A 16263-nucleotide genomic window follows, 5' to 3' on the forward strand; every position below is an offset into this window, starting at 1 on the left:
TAAGGAAATATATACCAAAAAAAAAAAAATCACTTTGGACATGTCACCCAAATAGAATTCAATTCTTTAAAAATCCACTCATCTTTGGAACTCTTCTGTTTGTTAAGGGCATTTCCTTCTAGTCACACAGGATCATAATCTTGCCAGTATCCTTCACCCTCAACCACTGGCCCCAATGTATCCCTCCATCCACCTCCCTCAATTCCCGAATGCTCATCATTATGTTCTTCCATACTCATTCTACTTAGTTCTGGATTCTCTCTCATGGAGAATCTTAACAATGGATAATTTGAATCTTTCAGAGCATATTCCCATGACAGGTTCCATTCCCCTAAGTCTTGGGTATATTACTATTCAATTCAAATCCACTACCTTGTATTACTTTTTGTTTATTATCTAAACTTTGTCACATTCCTATATATCAACTTCAACTATGGCTTTTATTGTTGATTCCTTTCTTGTATTTTGTTTTCTGTTAACTATTATCTAGAACTATTCTTCTTGCTGTATTAGATATGCTAACTATTCTTTATGGTACCCAGTTTGGTAGAGATGTGTAAGACAGTTTTTCCCCTCATCTCTTCAGTTTAAAGCCCTTTGAACCAGATTTTTAAGATTCTAATGTGCCACAGTTCTCTTTAATTGTCCTGACTCAGTTTCCCTGCACTAGTTTCCCTTATTGTCCTGAGTTTCCCTAATTGTTCTGCCTCAATCTCCTTAACTGTTCTGCTTCAATCCTCTTAGTTGTAAAATCCTTCTCTGGTACATTAAGACTGAGGACCATTCTCTCTAAGGTTATAAACTGTTAATGTGAGACTCAAGATGAGGGGAAGATCAGACTTCCTGACTCCTAACTTCTTTTGCCCTCAATAATTTATGACACTACCCCCTCTAAAATATTCCAAAAGATAAGACTATCCCGGATACCTCATTGACATCTTTACTTCTGTTTATTCAGACATCCTGACTCTGGCTTTTAGTAAGAATTTATAACCTCTCCACATCGTGCCAGAACCAAATGGGTCTGTAAAGAAATTTCCTGCTTCTTTTCCCCCTCTTTGTCTGAAAAGGGTATATAAAGATTTGGGATTCTCCCATTCATCACTGGATACTTTGAGAGGAGAGTCCCCTCCAGTCAATTATACTCTCCAATTAATGAAATATTAAAAACTCTCTAATCTCTATCTTATCTCAGTTTCTCTGGCATTACACTAAGGATTTTTTTTTTTTTTGACTAGATCTTATTAGATCATTCTATTTTTGGATGATTACTCATAGCTTCATTCAAGACGATCCAAATCTTTTTCTTAAAACACCACTGTTTAAACCAGCTGTTCTTTTTTCTTTCCAACACCTCTGTTTTAAATCAGCAACAGAAATAGAAACCTGTTGTATGTCTAAGTTCTTTGATTTCTTGTTTAGGACACTTCAAACCCTAGGAATATTTTCTAGGATCCTTATGGCCGTATCATTTGTTCTCATATCAATCATGAAAGCATGTATTACACTTGACAAATTTAAGGACGAGTTTTGTCAAGTTCCACTTATTTTGATCCAGGAAGTGAGAGAAAGACCTCTTAAATATTGATATCAGATGGACAAAGCAGTACTCCTTTATATATTATATGTATAAAAAACAAAGTCAAAATAAGTAGTTGTATCAGGAGTTCAGATGGTTAAATGTCTTTCATGTAGGGGAGATATGGACACATAGGTAAGTAAAGGAAGGAAAGGATATCATAGAGAAGAAAAAGAACAGATGCAGAAGCAAAAATGGAAACAATTGTTCAGAAGAGAGGAAGAATAGTTTGATAAATGGATTTAACACATAGGGTTATAACTGGGAAGCTAGATGTTGCAGTAGATAGAGCAGCAGACCTAGAGTCAGGAACATTTGAGTTCTAATTCATTCTCAGATACTTAATAACAGAAGACTTTGGGTAACCACTTAACCTCTGACTACCTCTGTTTACTTCACTTTAAAATAGGTAAAATAATAGCACCTACCCCCCAGGCTCATTGTGAAAATTATAATAATAATAGCTCACATTTACATAGCTACTCCTAGAGGGAGAGGGGCAGCCCCCTCTCCCCAGCAATAAGGGAATTATGTGGCCCTCTCCTCTTATCAGAGAAGTATCTAAATTTTTATGGTATTAAAAGACTTTGTCAATATTACGCAATACTATACATATCTTATGCATTTATGAGTTTCTAAACTTTTTCTGTATCATCTCTGGCTTCTCCAAAACTCCCCCCAAAATTATCATTTAATTTCTTATACAGATTTCTGGGGTGCTGCTGAAATGAAAAAGTAATGAGTTTGGCAATCTTTTTTCGTCTAGGATCATTGATTTTATTGGTAAAATAATTCCTTTTTGAAGAAAATCTCCTTTCTGTCAATAAAAATGATTATTCTACAAATTAAAGAATTAAAACAGTTGCCTGAGTAACAGAAAGTTTAAGTGACTTATCCATAATAACACTGGAAGACAGGTTTTCCAAATCAATGCTTTATTTCCTATTATCATCTGTAGATTAATAAGTAATTTTTTTAATAAACTAAAATTTAATGGGATAAAAGTGAATCAACAATGAAAGGGCTCATTCTAATAAAACACATAACTGCAAGAGCAAATTAAAACTTAATTATATCAAAGTCATTTATTCTGACCCAATTCTACTGAATAATGAACTACTGAAACTGAAATCTAGGTTGTTAGGGGGAAAAAATGCTGAAGATCCTTACAGGAACAAAAGATCTTTTTAAAGAATAGAAAAAAAAAAGACTACCACAATTGAAGAAAAACTGAACAGGCAGCTAGGTATTTACCCTTCTCAGAACCAGATTAACACAAAAGCAAGGACACATAATAGAGGATAATTTAAGAATATGATTCAATTTCTTTATAAAAAAGAATGTTAAAGAGGGCTTAAGGCTCAGAATGGATTGAGGGCTGCCAAAAAGGTAAAAAAAGGATTTTTAAAGCTATATGGAGGAAAGAGAAAAATTGAAGGAGGTAGCTCTTGAGTTGTTCATAAGTGGTAAAAGATTAGAATGTAGCTACACAAATTTTTATTTTTTATGCTTACTCTGCCAAGGAAAAATCACATTTGCACTGGAAACAAAAGAACAAAAATGGCTTAAGAGATAGTAAGTGAGCATCTGGCTATCCTTGGATTAATTAGTTAATTAATTAATTTATCCTTGAATTTAAATTAACTGGGTCAGATAAACCACATTTTGAGGAATGGAAAGAAATGGTGCATTTGATTATTAAGACATAGTGACTAGCACAATGCAAAAGCAAAAAAAATGCTCGTTCAACGTATTAAGTTGAATGTTATGCATACATTCAGCATATACAAACTATAAACCATTTAGCTTCATTTCAATTCCTGGAAAATTATATAATGGATCCTTAAGGTGATCATCTTGAAAAGAAAATATTTATTACTAAAATGGTTTCTTAAAAGGACAGATTAAATGCCAGACCAACCTAATTTCCTTTTTTGACAATGTATTACTAAACTGGCAGATCATAAAAACATACTACAGATTATATAGATTTTCTTGATGGAGATGAGGTAAAAGACAGATCTTAAATTGGTTGAATGGCAAATTGTCATTAATAAAGCAACAGCAATGGTTCAGTGTAAAGAATAATAGATTTATACTTTGGGGAAACCAGTTCAAATCCTACCTCTGCCCCAAAATACTTATATGATCTCGGGCAAAGTTCAATTTCTGTGGCCCTTAATTTCTTCACCTGAGTGTTAGTCTACATGTCTCTCAAGTCTTTCTTAGCTTTAAAGCAACAATCCTAATAAATGTCAACTTCAATTTGGTAAGAGGTTCTCAGGGATCTAACATTTTTAGCAATGATTTGGACAAAGGTATAAAGAAAATATATGCTAATAAAATCCACAAATAAAAAAGTTGAGAGGCTTTGTCACAATGAAAGACAGATGAAAAGATCCAAAAAGATCTTGCAAATCTAGAGCAGAGATTCTTAATTTTATTTGGGTTACAGATTAATATCTCTGGCCTTCCATTAAAGACTACAGATTCCTTCTCAAAATACTCTTAAAAACACAGTAAGAAGTTTTTTTAAAATAAATCTCTGACATGGGTTAAGAAAGCCCCTAGGCTACAGTATTTGGCTGAACTACATAAAAATGAAATCTAACAGGGAGACATATAAAATCTTATACTTGAGTGCAAAAAATCCTACAACCTTCTTCAAATAGGAAATGGTACTGGTAGAGGGTGGCTTTGGAGTAGGAGGTGGATAGGGTGAAACTTCTGTAAAATCCCTCTTTTGAGTCACATTAGGCAGGCTATGTTGGACATATTACTTAAGTCTCTCAGAGCTTCCCAGGTAACTCTTTTAAGTGACAAGGATTGAAAGTGCAGAATAAATATAAAGCTGAAACTGACAATATTTTATAAGTAGAAATGACCTGAAAGAAAATGTATTAGCATCTGCTTTGCCACTGGACCCCAAAGAACAACAAACTTTTTCAATGAACTTGCAGCTAAAACCTTTTTAAGTGTACTTGTTGTCTTCCCCCATTAAAATGTGAGCACAAACAGTAAGAACTTAATACGTTTTTCTGATTTTCAGTTTTCTTACACCTTACTGCCTTCCACATATTCTTTATGATTTAGTGATTGGTTCCTTAACAAGGTCCTCCTTTGCCCTACATGACACATTTCACTAGCAATACCTATCACTGGAATTTTCTCTATACTCCCCCTACTGGCCTCTCCACCCTACTCTAGCTGTCAGACAAAAAATTCCATTAGCGTTTCACCATTTCCAATAACAACAATAATAGCTAATACTAACCATCTTAAAGCTAGTGCCTTCCCTCGATTAAATTATGGCTAATTTATTTTTCAGATAGGCATATTTTATATTGGGTTCTGTATGCAATTTTGAATATATTTCTTTGCATGATTTCTCCTCCACTGGATTGTAAGGCACTAGGATTGTTTTTGTTTTTTTGGGGGGGAAGGGAAAGTCAAGGAGTGTTTCAGTCCCTTAATATAATACCTTCCTTTTGTTAAATTCTCTCCAACATATATTACATACATACATATATTAATCGTCCATATGTAGAGGTAGTTTGTACATAATTGTTTGCACGCTCTCTCCCTTTAGACTGAGCCACTAAAATGTTAAGAGTTTGTTTTGTTTTTTGCAGGAGATGCCTTTATATCCCCAGGATTTAGCATAGTGCACAGGTACACAACAAACCCTTAAAAATTGTTAGCAGATTTGACTTGAAAAAGGGAGGATCTTTTGTGTTTGTAACATCCTCAACGTTCAAGACCAAGACAAAAGAAAAAACATAGCTGTCTTTCTCTACTGTGACCCCGGGAAGTAGGGGCTGTAGATGTCGCAAGGAGCAGTCCGGGGACAGAGAAAAGGCAGCCATCAAACCCCCTACAAGCCCACGCCCACCCCAGAAAACTCGAGCTAAACGGGAATGGGAGTAGAAGGGGGAATCAAAAAAGCAACATCTTTTCCTCTCGCCCCGCCCCCCTGGGCCACGCCCGCTCTGCGACAAAACCCAGGGCTCCGCTACAGCCACCAGCGCAAGGCAAGTAGGGGCCCGCGCCGTCTGCTCAGGAACCTCCCGGTATCTGCCGCCCGCCGGCCGCCCCTGGCCCCTCTTACCCTCCGCAATATTGCGGTTGCGCTTGAATTCTTCGATATCGTCCTCACAGAAGGCCTGGCAAAGGTTAAGGCAGAAGAAGTCCAGCATCCATCCACAGGCCAAGGAGTCGGCAGCCGGATCCATGGTGTAGGGCACTGGATCGTCTTCCTCCTCTTCCTCGAAAGGGACTAATTGCCGCTTCATGGCCCGGATATATGCCCTTTCCCGTGACGACTTCGGCGCCATGGCTTCGTCTTTCAATTTCCAGCAGTCAGAAGACCTTCCACTCTCCTCTCTCTCTCCGCAGTATTTTGAAAAGAGGCTGAAGGAAGTGAACAGGTCGACGGGAGAAAGGACAGCCCACTTCCTTTTTTAGTCATCTCCCGCCCTCACGGCTAATTTCTTTGACCAGTCAAAACGCGGAACCGATCAAAGGCGGTTTCTGACTGGCTGAGGGTTGCTTCAATCATTCTGACTCAATGAGACCTGCCCTCTGCAGCAAAGGAAAAATTGAACCCTTTTCTGAAAGCTTTTGCTTCGTTCTTTGGAAAAAAGATGATATGGTGCCAGAATGAAAACAATAACAACAACTACAAAATATTTGCTGCCTACTGTGCTTTGTTATTTATTTTTTTTGCCTCAGGTTATAGAAAAAAAATTTAATCCGGAGTATAATGGCTTTGCTCGTAAATGATAATAAGAGCTACTTGAATCGGTGAGACCACCTGTCCGGGCTCGATGAATGGCAGTTGCGAAACATTTTTATACATACACATACACACACACACACACACACACAAAACATACATATATGTAATATATACGTATATAACATACATATATAATATTTACACATATATGTAATTTACTGCATATATATGTACAGTAAATTCTAGTGGCACATATATATAGATACACACACACGAAAGGGTGATTTTTGGAAGCTCTGAAAAACTGTTTTGGCTATCCTTATAGATCATTAAAGTAATTACTACCTATCTAGTAATCACAGAATCAGAGAATTACAGTTGGAAAAGCCAAGATCAGATAAATTGTGACAGATACCAAAAGTTTATTTTGTAAACTCTGGTTTGTGAGAGCTAAAGGACCTTCCCTTAATGTATATAACAATATAACAATATCTAGAATTCATCATTTTTGGAGGGAATTGTACATTCTTTTTTTAAAAAACATATTTCCATATGAATCATGTTGGGAAAGAAAAATCAGAACACAAGAGAAAAACCATAAGAAAAAAACAAGAAGGAAGACAGTTCTATCTAAATTAATTTACTTATTCAGTGCCATATCAATTAAACTACCAAAATTATTATGTAGCACCGGGAAAAAATAATTAAATTCATCTGGAAGAATGAAAGGTCATCTGAAAGAATGAAAGAATATCAAGGAAATTAAGAGAACTATATGAAGGAAGAAGATGGCCTAGTTATATCACATCTCATAGCAGTAATGTATATGTTATTATATTTATAAAGTAGTAATCATCAAAACAATCTGGTATCTACTAAGAGGCAGAGTGATGGATCAATGAAATAGATTAGGTACATAGTATGCAGTACTAAATGACCATAATAAAATTATATTTGATAAACCCCCAAAATCCAACCTTTTGGAACAAGAACTTATTATTTGACAAAAACTGGGAAAACTGGAAAATAGTATGGCATAAATTAGGTATAGGTCAATATCTTATCCTATACACCAAGATAAAGTTAAAATAGGTGAATGAGTTAGACATATAGGGAGACACCATAAGCAAATTAGGGGAGCATGAAATTTTATTTGTCAGATCTATGGATAATGAAAGAATTTATGACCAAACAAGAAACAGAGCATTCTAAGATGTAAAATGGATAATTTTGATTATATCAAATTTAATAAGTTTTTGCACCAACAAAAGCAATAAAATCAGAATTAGAAGAAAAGCTGAGAGTTGGAAAAATTTTATAACAAATGATCTAATAAAGACTTCATTTCTCAAATATGTAGAACATCAAATATATGAGTCAAATTTATAAGAATACAAGTCATTCCTCAATTGATAAATATTCAAAAAATATGAATAAGCAGCTTTCAAATGAAGAAATCAAAACTACCTATAGTCATATAAAATGCTCTAAATCATTACTGATGAGAGAAATGCAAATTAAAACAACTCTGAAATAACACTTCACAACTCTCAGATTGGCTAGGATGATAGAAAAGATAATGATAAATGTTGGAAGGCATGTGCATAGAATGGAATATCACTCCGCCACTGATGGAGTTGTGAACTGAGCCATCCATTCTTTCTGTACAGCCATTTAGAATCATGCCCAAAGGGCTATAAAACTGTGCATACTTTTGATCCATAAAAATACTATTAAATCTATATCTCAAAAAGATTAAAAATAAAGCAAAAAAGGCCCATTTATACAAAAATATAACAGCTCTTTTTTATGGTGACAAGGAATTATCAATACTATATGATGATCAATTGTGAATGACTTAGCTATTCTCAGCAGTACAAAAATCCAAGACAGTTTCAAAGGACTCATGATGGAAACTGCTATCCACCATCGGGAAAAGAACTGATGGAGTCTGAATGCAGAGCAAAGCTTACTTTTTTTTTTTTACTTTCTTTATACTTTTTGTAAAAGTGCTTTTAAAAAACACTATTGTGTTTTCTTTTACAATATAACTAATATGGTAATATATTTTACATGATTGAAGAGGAAAGAAGAGAATTTGGAACTCAAAAAGTAAAAAAAAAAGAGAATGTTAAAAATGTTTTTACATGTAATTGGGAAAAAATAAAATATTAAAAATAAATGTATGAGGATTGAATTGTTTCAAATGTATGCCATATATTTTTTCATTTTCATTTTTTCTTTTAGCTTTGTACTGATTTTGATGTTTGCTTTAATAAATATACAGATAATTCAGAAATAAACTCAAACAGTAACACATTTCCTGTTGTTTTTGTTGTTTTTAAGACATTTTTTGGTGCTCACAATATCTATTCCTTACTAACTTACCTTTGCAAAAAAGTATTCGTGACATATAATCAACCAAACTGTCCTTTCTTATTTGTATATTTTCTCTGATAGCTGTTTGATATCAGCTTGGATAAATTGTTTTGTCACTTGGTACATCTTCTTTTGTGGAAATGGCCTTTCCTGCCCAGAATATATAGTTTGGGATGTTCCTTTTCCATTAAGGGGTAGTGAATAGAAACTCAGCTTGAACCTAACAGTTCCTCCAGACTAACAAAATTTAAAGGACTGAAAAGATATAAATCTATCCTGGTAGCCTTCTCTGAAGAGAGTAGAATAGCTAGTCTCTGGCCCTGACCTTTTGTTCTTTTCCTAGGAGGAATCAAAATATCACTTGGAAAAAGGTGGGCAGGAGAGACTCATATTTTTTTTCTCATTCTTCCCTTTGAGCCATATCTGGACAGACTCATTTAGATACATGTAACTGACAAGAGCAAAACACACTACTGTGACTGAGAAAGTATTTTCCCAATTCTAAAAATAATTACTTTATATATGTGTCCATCTCAATCCCACATGAAACATTGTTTATGAAACCTATACCATCTAGATTCGTAAATAAAAGAAATTCCATCTTCTTATTAAGTGGCGTGGAGCAGAAGTGAGGGAAATGAGAATTCTAATCCTTTGGCCATCCCAACATTTCCTTTAAACACTTAACAACACTTAAAAAAATTAAATCATAGATTTGGTTGTGGGAGTAGAAGCATATAGCTCCTTACTTCTCCATGAATTACTTACTGCCTTAGAGTCCCTGAAAATTAAAAAGTCAAGATAATATCCTTAATGCACATCAGAGATAGGGCTCATTGTGTATAAAAAGGATGGAGAGGGAATAATTTATTCCTAGATGCTAATTGGATATTGTTACAATTAGTGGAGGCAATCCCAAAATGCAAACTTGAAGACTTTCAGCATCCCTTATTTCAGCCTTCTTAAGGCTTCAGTTGACTATATAGAATATCCTATAATAAATCTAATTTGATTAAGTAAACTGATTTGTGTGTGGGCTCTCATTTTTGTTTAATATTATGGATATCAATTTAAAATCATTCATTAAGAGAACCATTTCAATAGGAAGTGAGATAGGTAGGAAAGATCAATTATCTCTTCATTTATTCTCATGTAATTAAAATTATCTTAATTAATGAAAAATAGATCAGAAGGATCTTCAGAGTCCATCAAGTCCAACCTCTAGCTCAAAAAGATTATCCCCTACAACATATCATAAATAACCATTAATTACTCAGAAAGCATCTTTTGAGCACCTCTGTATTTCAGGAACTATATTAGATATCAAAGATATAAAAATATTATGGAAGCTTTCTCTTGGAAATATAGCATATCATTGAACCTTACATTCTCCTTGGGAACTATGTGTTCACAGATAAATATATAAGGAGTAAGGATAATAGCTGGACCTATGATTTCACTGAAAGGAATTCTTGAATGAAGAAATTCTACTAATGCAAATTATATAGTCATGGCCTATACAAGATTTATTTAATCTCGGGGGGGGGGAGGAGATTATGAGATAAATCAGAACTGAAAATAAAATAAAATTGAATTAAAAAAAAGAAAGTCATGCAACAAAAATTTCTTAAAAGTGTATTATATGTCAGAACAGTACTAAACTGGGGTTACCAAAAGATGCAAAAGATAGTTCCTGCTCTCAAGGAACTCACAATCTAATGGGAGAAGGGGAGAGTAGGGAACAGCAGACAAATGAATTTATACAAACTATATATAAAATAAATAGGAAGTCCATCAGAGAAGGCACTGGAATTAAAAGAGGTTGAAAAAATCTTCCTGTATAATATAAAATTTTGTTGGGACTTGAAGGAAACCATATGGATGAGATGAAAAGGAAAAGCATTCCATGAATGGGGGAATAACCGGAGAAAACACCTGGAGCAAGAGATGGAGTGTCTTGTTCATGGAGTAGCAAGGAGGTCAGTGTTACTGGATTGAAAAATCCATGGAGGAGATTAAGGTATAAGAATACTGGAAAGGTGTGTGTCTAGGGGAGTAAGTGAAGAAGGGTTTTGAATTGCAAACAGGATTTTATACTTGATTCTGGAACTGATAGAGACCCACTGGAGTTCATTAAGTGGGAAGTGACATGGTTGCATCTGTGCTTTAAGAAAATCTCTGTAGTTGTTAAATAGAGGATGGAGTAGAGTGAAGAATGACTTGGGCAATAGGCAGACTCAATAAGCATCAGGTTATTGCAATACTCCAAGATAAGGTGATGAGGGCCTGCACCAATATAGTGGTAGTTATCAGAAGAGAGATGTAGAAAAGGTACAATTGTTAAGCCTCAGCAACAGATTAAATATAGGTGATGTGAGATAGTGAGGACTTAAAGATGACACCTTAGATTTATAAATTGAGGATTGTAAGGGGTATCAAAGTCTAAATCTATCATTTATCTTAAGCTAAAAAAATAGGGAAAGGTAAACCTTGTTTATTAAAAATATTCCCTTTCTAGTAAAAGAGATATAAAACCTGAAAAGACTTTGTAGCAATATACACATAAGAAAAGGGAGGACCATATCCAGATTAGGGGGAGATTAGGAATTTGGGCCAAAGAGATTTTGTTTCCATGCCACAATACCATGTCCTACTCATCTGCATAGAAGAACAAGAATGATTTTGCATTTGAGAAACTGGATGACTCTAAATTTAAAAAGTATTTGCCAACTTTTTTTTTTTTTTTTTTGAGAAAGCTGCTTTTAGATCAGGGGACAACATTTTAACTGGAGGTATACTGACCTCTAAGGGGTCTATGCAATATTTCAGGGGGTACATGTACTTCCATAGGAAAATATGTCTTTTTTTGTGGGAGGGATACAACTTTATTTTTACAAACTTCTAACTGAAATTTAACATTTCTTTAAATTATTTAAAAACATGATTTGGAGAAGGGCCCATAGATATCACCAGACTGCTAAAGTAATTCATGACACAAAAAAGGTTAAAAACTGTTGCTCTAGAGAGAATGCTGATCAAGGGTAGCATGACTATCTGAACATTTCAAAGAATTTCCAACCCAAACAAGAAGAGGAAAGCTTTAGTTAAGTTTGAAAGTACAGATATATGGGAGTGGTTCTGTTCTGTTTTGGAAAGAGCTTGACAATCTCTTTGTTTCAACCAGCCCAACCACTGGCCTAATGGTGGTTGAAAATAAGGAGATGGGGATAATTCAACAGAGCCATTTATTATGAGAAATTATGCTGCTTATGTATCTTAAAACGATATGTTATATGGGCAGCTAGGTGGTGCAGTGGATAGAGCACTAGCCCTGAAGTCAGGAGGACCTAGTTCAAATCTGATCTCAGACACTTAACACTTCCTAGCTATGTGATCCTGGGCAAGTCACTTAACCCCAATTTGCCTCAGCAAAACACAAAAACAAAACCCCCAATATGTTACTATAAAAAGTGATGTTCTGTAACCAACCCTGGTTTCTCTTTTCTATGATGTGAAGCATGTTGTTAGTTTCTAGGGACGTAATCTTATTTAAAGTTCACAATGTCCCAGTAATTGGCCAAGGCCTTCTGTTTTCTCATGATTTCAAGCTTAAATGCACTCTTGATTAATCTTAAGAGGAGGGGAATATTCCAGTTACTGAAGTCTCTAGCTTCCTGGGAGTTCTCTGCATCTCTTGTTGAGATGAGAAGACCGTTTGAATTAAAACTGAAACAAAAAGACAAATGACTCTTTGACTATCTGGAAAGGTCATTTTCCTTCATAGAAAGGAATTTCACTTGTCTGATAGCTGACTTTTAAGAAATGATTCTTTGTAAAAGAGTTATAGCAAAAAAAAAAAAAAAAGCGTCTACTGGTTTTAAGCTGAAATTCCATGGAAGGAGGACTAGGTGATGCTGTAGATAGAGTGCTGGATCTGGAGTCAGAAGAGTTATCTTAGTTCTGTGACCCTAGAGAAGTCACTTAACCCTGTTTACCTCATTTCTTCATCTGCAAAGTGAGCTGGAGAAAGAAATAGCAAACCATTCCAATATTTTTGCCAAGAAAACCCCAAAAGTCATCATGAAGAGCTGGAAAAACTACTGAACAACCATGCTTGGCAAGAGCAGTGTGACAACACTCTAACATTAGAGAAATGAGTTCTCTTTTCAGGCCCACAAGTGACCTGCATATGACCACTGTTCCATTGATAGACCACTGGATCTATTTGTGAAGACCCAGTTCCCAGATTTATGGGAGGGATGCTTTGCTGCTATTTTTTCCCCTAAGCTATTGCCTTATATGCTTTTACTTTGAACTAATTGTGTCCTTCACTTTACTGATAAAGGTAAACATATTGTTAGGGGTGTGAACCATGGTTTTGAGTGGATTGAACCCTGAGACATACTGAATTTTAGTTATTCTTTTTTTCATTTTCATAGTATTTTATTTTTCCAATTGCATGTAAAAATAGTTTTTAACATTCACTTTTGTAAGATTTTGAGTTCTAAATTTTTCCCTCTCTACCTTACTTCCCCCTAAGACAAGTAATCTATTCTATACAGTCATTTTTTAACATAGTTCTATATGTCATATTATAAAAGAAAAGTCAGAACAAAAGAGAAAAACCATGAGGAAAAATTAGGAAACAAATTTTAAAAAAGAGTGAAAATTGTATGCATTCAATTTCCATACTTCTCTTTCTGGTGCAGATGGCATTTTGCATCCCAAGTCTAATTGTTTTGGATCACTGTATTGCCAAAAAGAACCATACCTATAATAATTGATCATCACATAATCTTGCTGTTACTGTATACGGTGTTCTCCTGGTTGTGATCACTTCACTCACCCTTAATTCATGTAAGTCTTTCAAGGCTTTTCTGAAATCAACCTGTTCATCATTTGCTACAGAAAAATATATTTCATTACATTCATATACCATTACTCATTCAAACATTCCCCAACTGAGGAGCATCCACTTAATTTCTTCTTGCCACTACAATTTCCTTGCCACTACAAAAAGGGTTACTACAAACATTTTTGCACATGTCAGTCCTTTTCCCTCTTTTATAATATCTTTGGGATACAGACCCAAGACACTGCTGGATCAAAGGGTATGCACAGTTTAATAACCCTTTGGGCATAATTCCAAATTGTTCTCCAGAATGGTTATATTATTTTACAATTCCACCAATAATACTTTAGTTTCCTAGTTTTCCCACATCCCCTCCAATACTCAACTTTATCTTTTCCTTTATCTTAGTCAATAATTAGATCTGTTTTTGCTTTTGTTTTGTCTGAGATTGCTACCCCCTCTTTGAGCCAAATTGATGAGATGAAGCTTCAGACAATATTCATCTCTCTCCCTTCTGTCCCTCTATTGTAATAGGTCTTTTATGCCTCTTCATGTGATTTAATTTACCTCATTTAAACTCCCCTTTCCTCTTCTCCCAGTACAATCCTTTTCCCATCCTTAAGATCTTTTTTATGTCATCACATCAAAGTCAACTATACACATATGTATGTGTGTATATCCCTTCTAACCACCCTAATAAAAGATATAGTTCTCAAGAGTTACAAGTATCATCCTCCCATGTAGATAGTTTAAATTTTAAATAACATTTTTTTTCCTTTCTTACTTATCTTTTTGTGCTTCTCTTTGAGTCTTATATTTGAAAATTGAATTTTCTGTTTAGTTCTTGTCTTTCCACTGGAAATTGATTGAAAATCCCCTATTTCATTGAAAGTTCATCTCTTCCCTGTAAAATTATGCTCATTTTAGGGTAGTTAATTTTTAGTTGTAATCCAAGCTTCTTTGCCCTCCAGAACCTGATATTCCAGTTTCTCCAGTCTTTTAATATAGAAGCTGCTAAATCCTGAGTATGACTGTGGCACCTCAATATCTGAATTGTTTCTTAATGGCAGCTTGCAGTATTTTCTCCTTGACCTTATAGTTGTACAATTTAGCTACAATATTTTTTTTGGAATTTTTCTTTTGAGATTTCTTTTAGGAGGTGATTGATGGATTCTTTCAATTACTATTTTGCTCTCTGGTTCTAGGATACCAGGACAATTTTCTTTGATGATTTCTTGAAGGCCACGTTGAGCTTTGCTTTGAGCACTGGGCCTCTGGTGTTTGGCGACTTGCTCACAGAGCTGGGGGTAGGCTGACCTACTTTCACCTGTTGCCTGGCTTCCAGAGCTGGCATTTTGCCTTCTATATTGGGATTGGAGGCTCTACCACAGATGTGCTATGCTACTGTGTGTTGAGCTAGGACTGAGGGGTTTTGGCTATTAATCTGTGCTATGGCTAAGATCTGCTGGCTTGCTCAGATATCATCTGTTGTAGGCTGCACTGTCACCTTTTCTGAAATCCTTGAGCTGGAAATTTGTTTCAAACAACTTCCTGGCTTCAAATAACTGAAAGCCCCTTTAGTTATTCTTGTTGGTAAATTGAAGGTATTTGAAGGAACTATAAGCAGATATAATGCAGAGTAGAGGAATCTTTTTTTTTTTTTTTTGCTGAAGAAATTGGGAAGGAATCACTAGAAAGAAATTATATTTGTACTATGGAAGTAAAACTCTCTAGACACAATTATTTGGATTTTAAAAATGTTTTCAAGAAGTTTTATATAATTGTTTGAAAACATTCTGTAATAGTTTTTTGGAAATTATCATTATGTCACATTAGTTGATGGTAGGAACTATGATTAGATTGTAGTAAATTAAAAGATATGTAGGGGATATTGAGCTACAAACTCAATATAAGTTCAGTTGGTTGTATTAGGCAAACAATGATAATGATGATGACAACAATAATGATAATGACATTCTATATTTCTCTACTTTAAGAATAAGTGATAACTCCATTATATTCTACTTTCAACAGTCTCATCAAAATATTACTTTCAGGTCTAAATCCCATAATTTAAGAAGAACAATTGTTAAGCTGATGAGCTTTAAGGGGAGGATATCTGGGAAATGAATCCTTGAATCCACATCATTTGAAGACTGTTTGAAGAAATTAAGACTATTTAGTGTGAAGAGGACAAGATTCAGAGGAAAACAATGAAGCAGGTTATAATAAGTATTCATTTGGCATATGGATTGAACTACATAAGGATGAACTGAATTCAAATTCTGTAATTCTGTGTAATGAGGTATAAGTGGGGATCATGGTGAGAGTAATGGAGGAAACATAAGGAATAATGTTAAATGATGAGGTCTTTGTTTTGACTTGGAGATATTTCCTGATATAAAGAGTGGACATCTTGCCTACTATACTTTGATTGTATTTCCTTGATGAGATATAGTCTAGTATCCTTGTATTAGGTTGCAGTATCTTCCTTGTCTTCCCCTTTCCCTCCCCTTTTAATACCAACGTAAAGATACTATTGGCTAAAGTTAGGTGAATAAATGCTATTGTGTAACCTAAATTGTTGTTGAACTCTATGATTGAACATCTAGACTATTATATTTTATATAGCTTTATTTAAAAGATTACACATTCTAGTGTTTACTTTGAAAAATAATCACTAACCACTTCTGACATTAGATGGCACTATCTGTC

General features: G+C 34.7%; 1 protein-coding gene across 1 annotated transcript in view; it reads right to left on the reverse strand.

Annotated features, from left to right (window-relative positions):
- The window catches only part of TERF1 (telomeric repeat binding factor 1), a 38042-nt gene extending 31988 nt beyond the window's left edge, over window positions 1–6054 (reverse strand). Inside the window, exon 1 of the mRNA XM_051970049.1 lies at window positions 5688–6054. Within this exon, the coding sequence (XP_051826009.1) occupies window positions 5688–5913 (226 nt within the window). The 5' untranslated portion in view covers window positions 5914–6054. The remainder of the gene's footprint in view (window positions 1–5687) is intronic.
- Between the last annotated feature and the right edge of the window lie 10209 nt (window positions 6055–16263).

The sequence above is a fragment of the Antechinus flavipes genome, chromosome 1, assembly GCF_016432865.1.
Source record: "Antechinus flavipes isolate AdamAnt ecotype Samford, QLD, Australia chromosome 1, AdamAnt_v2, whole genome shotgun sequence".
NCBI classification, from domain to species: Eukaryota; Metazoa; Chordata; class Mammalia; order Dasyuromorphia; family Dasyuridae; genus Antechinus; species Antechinus flavipes.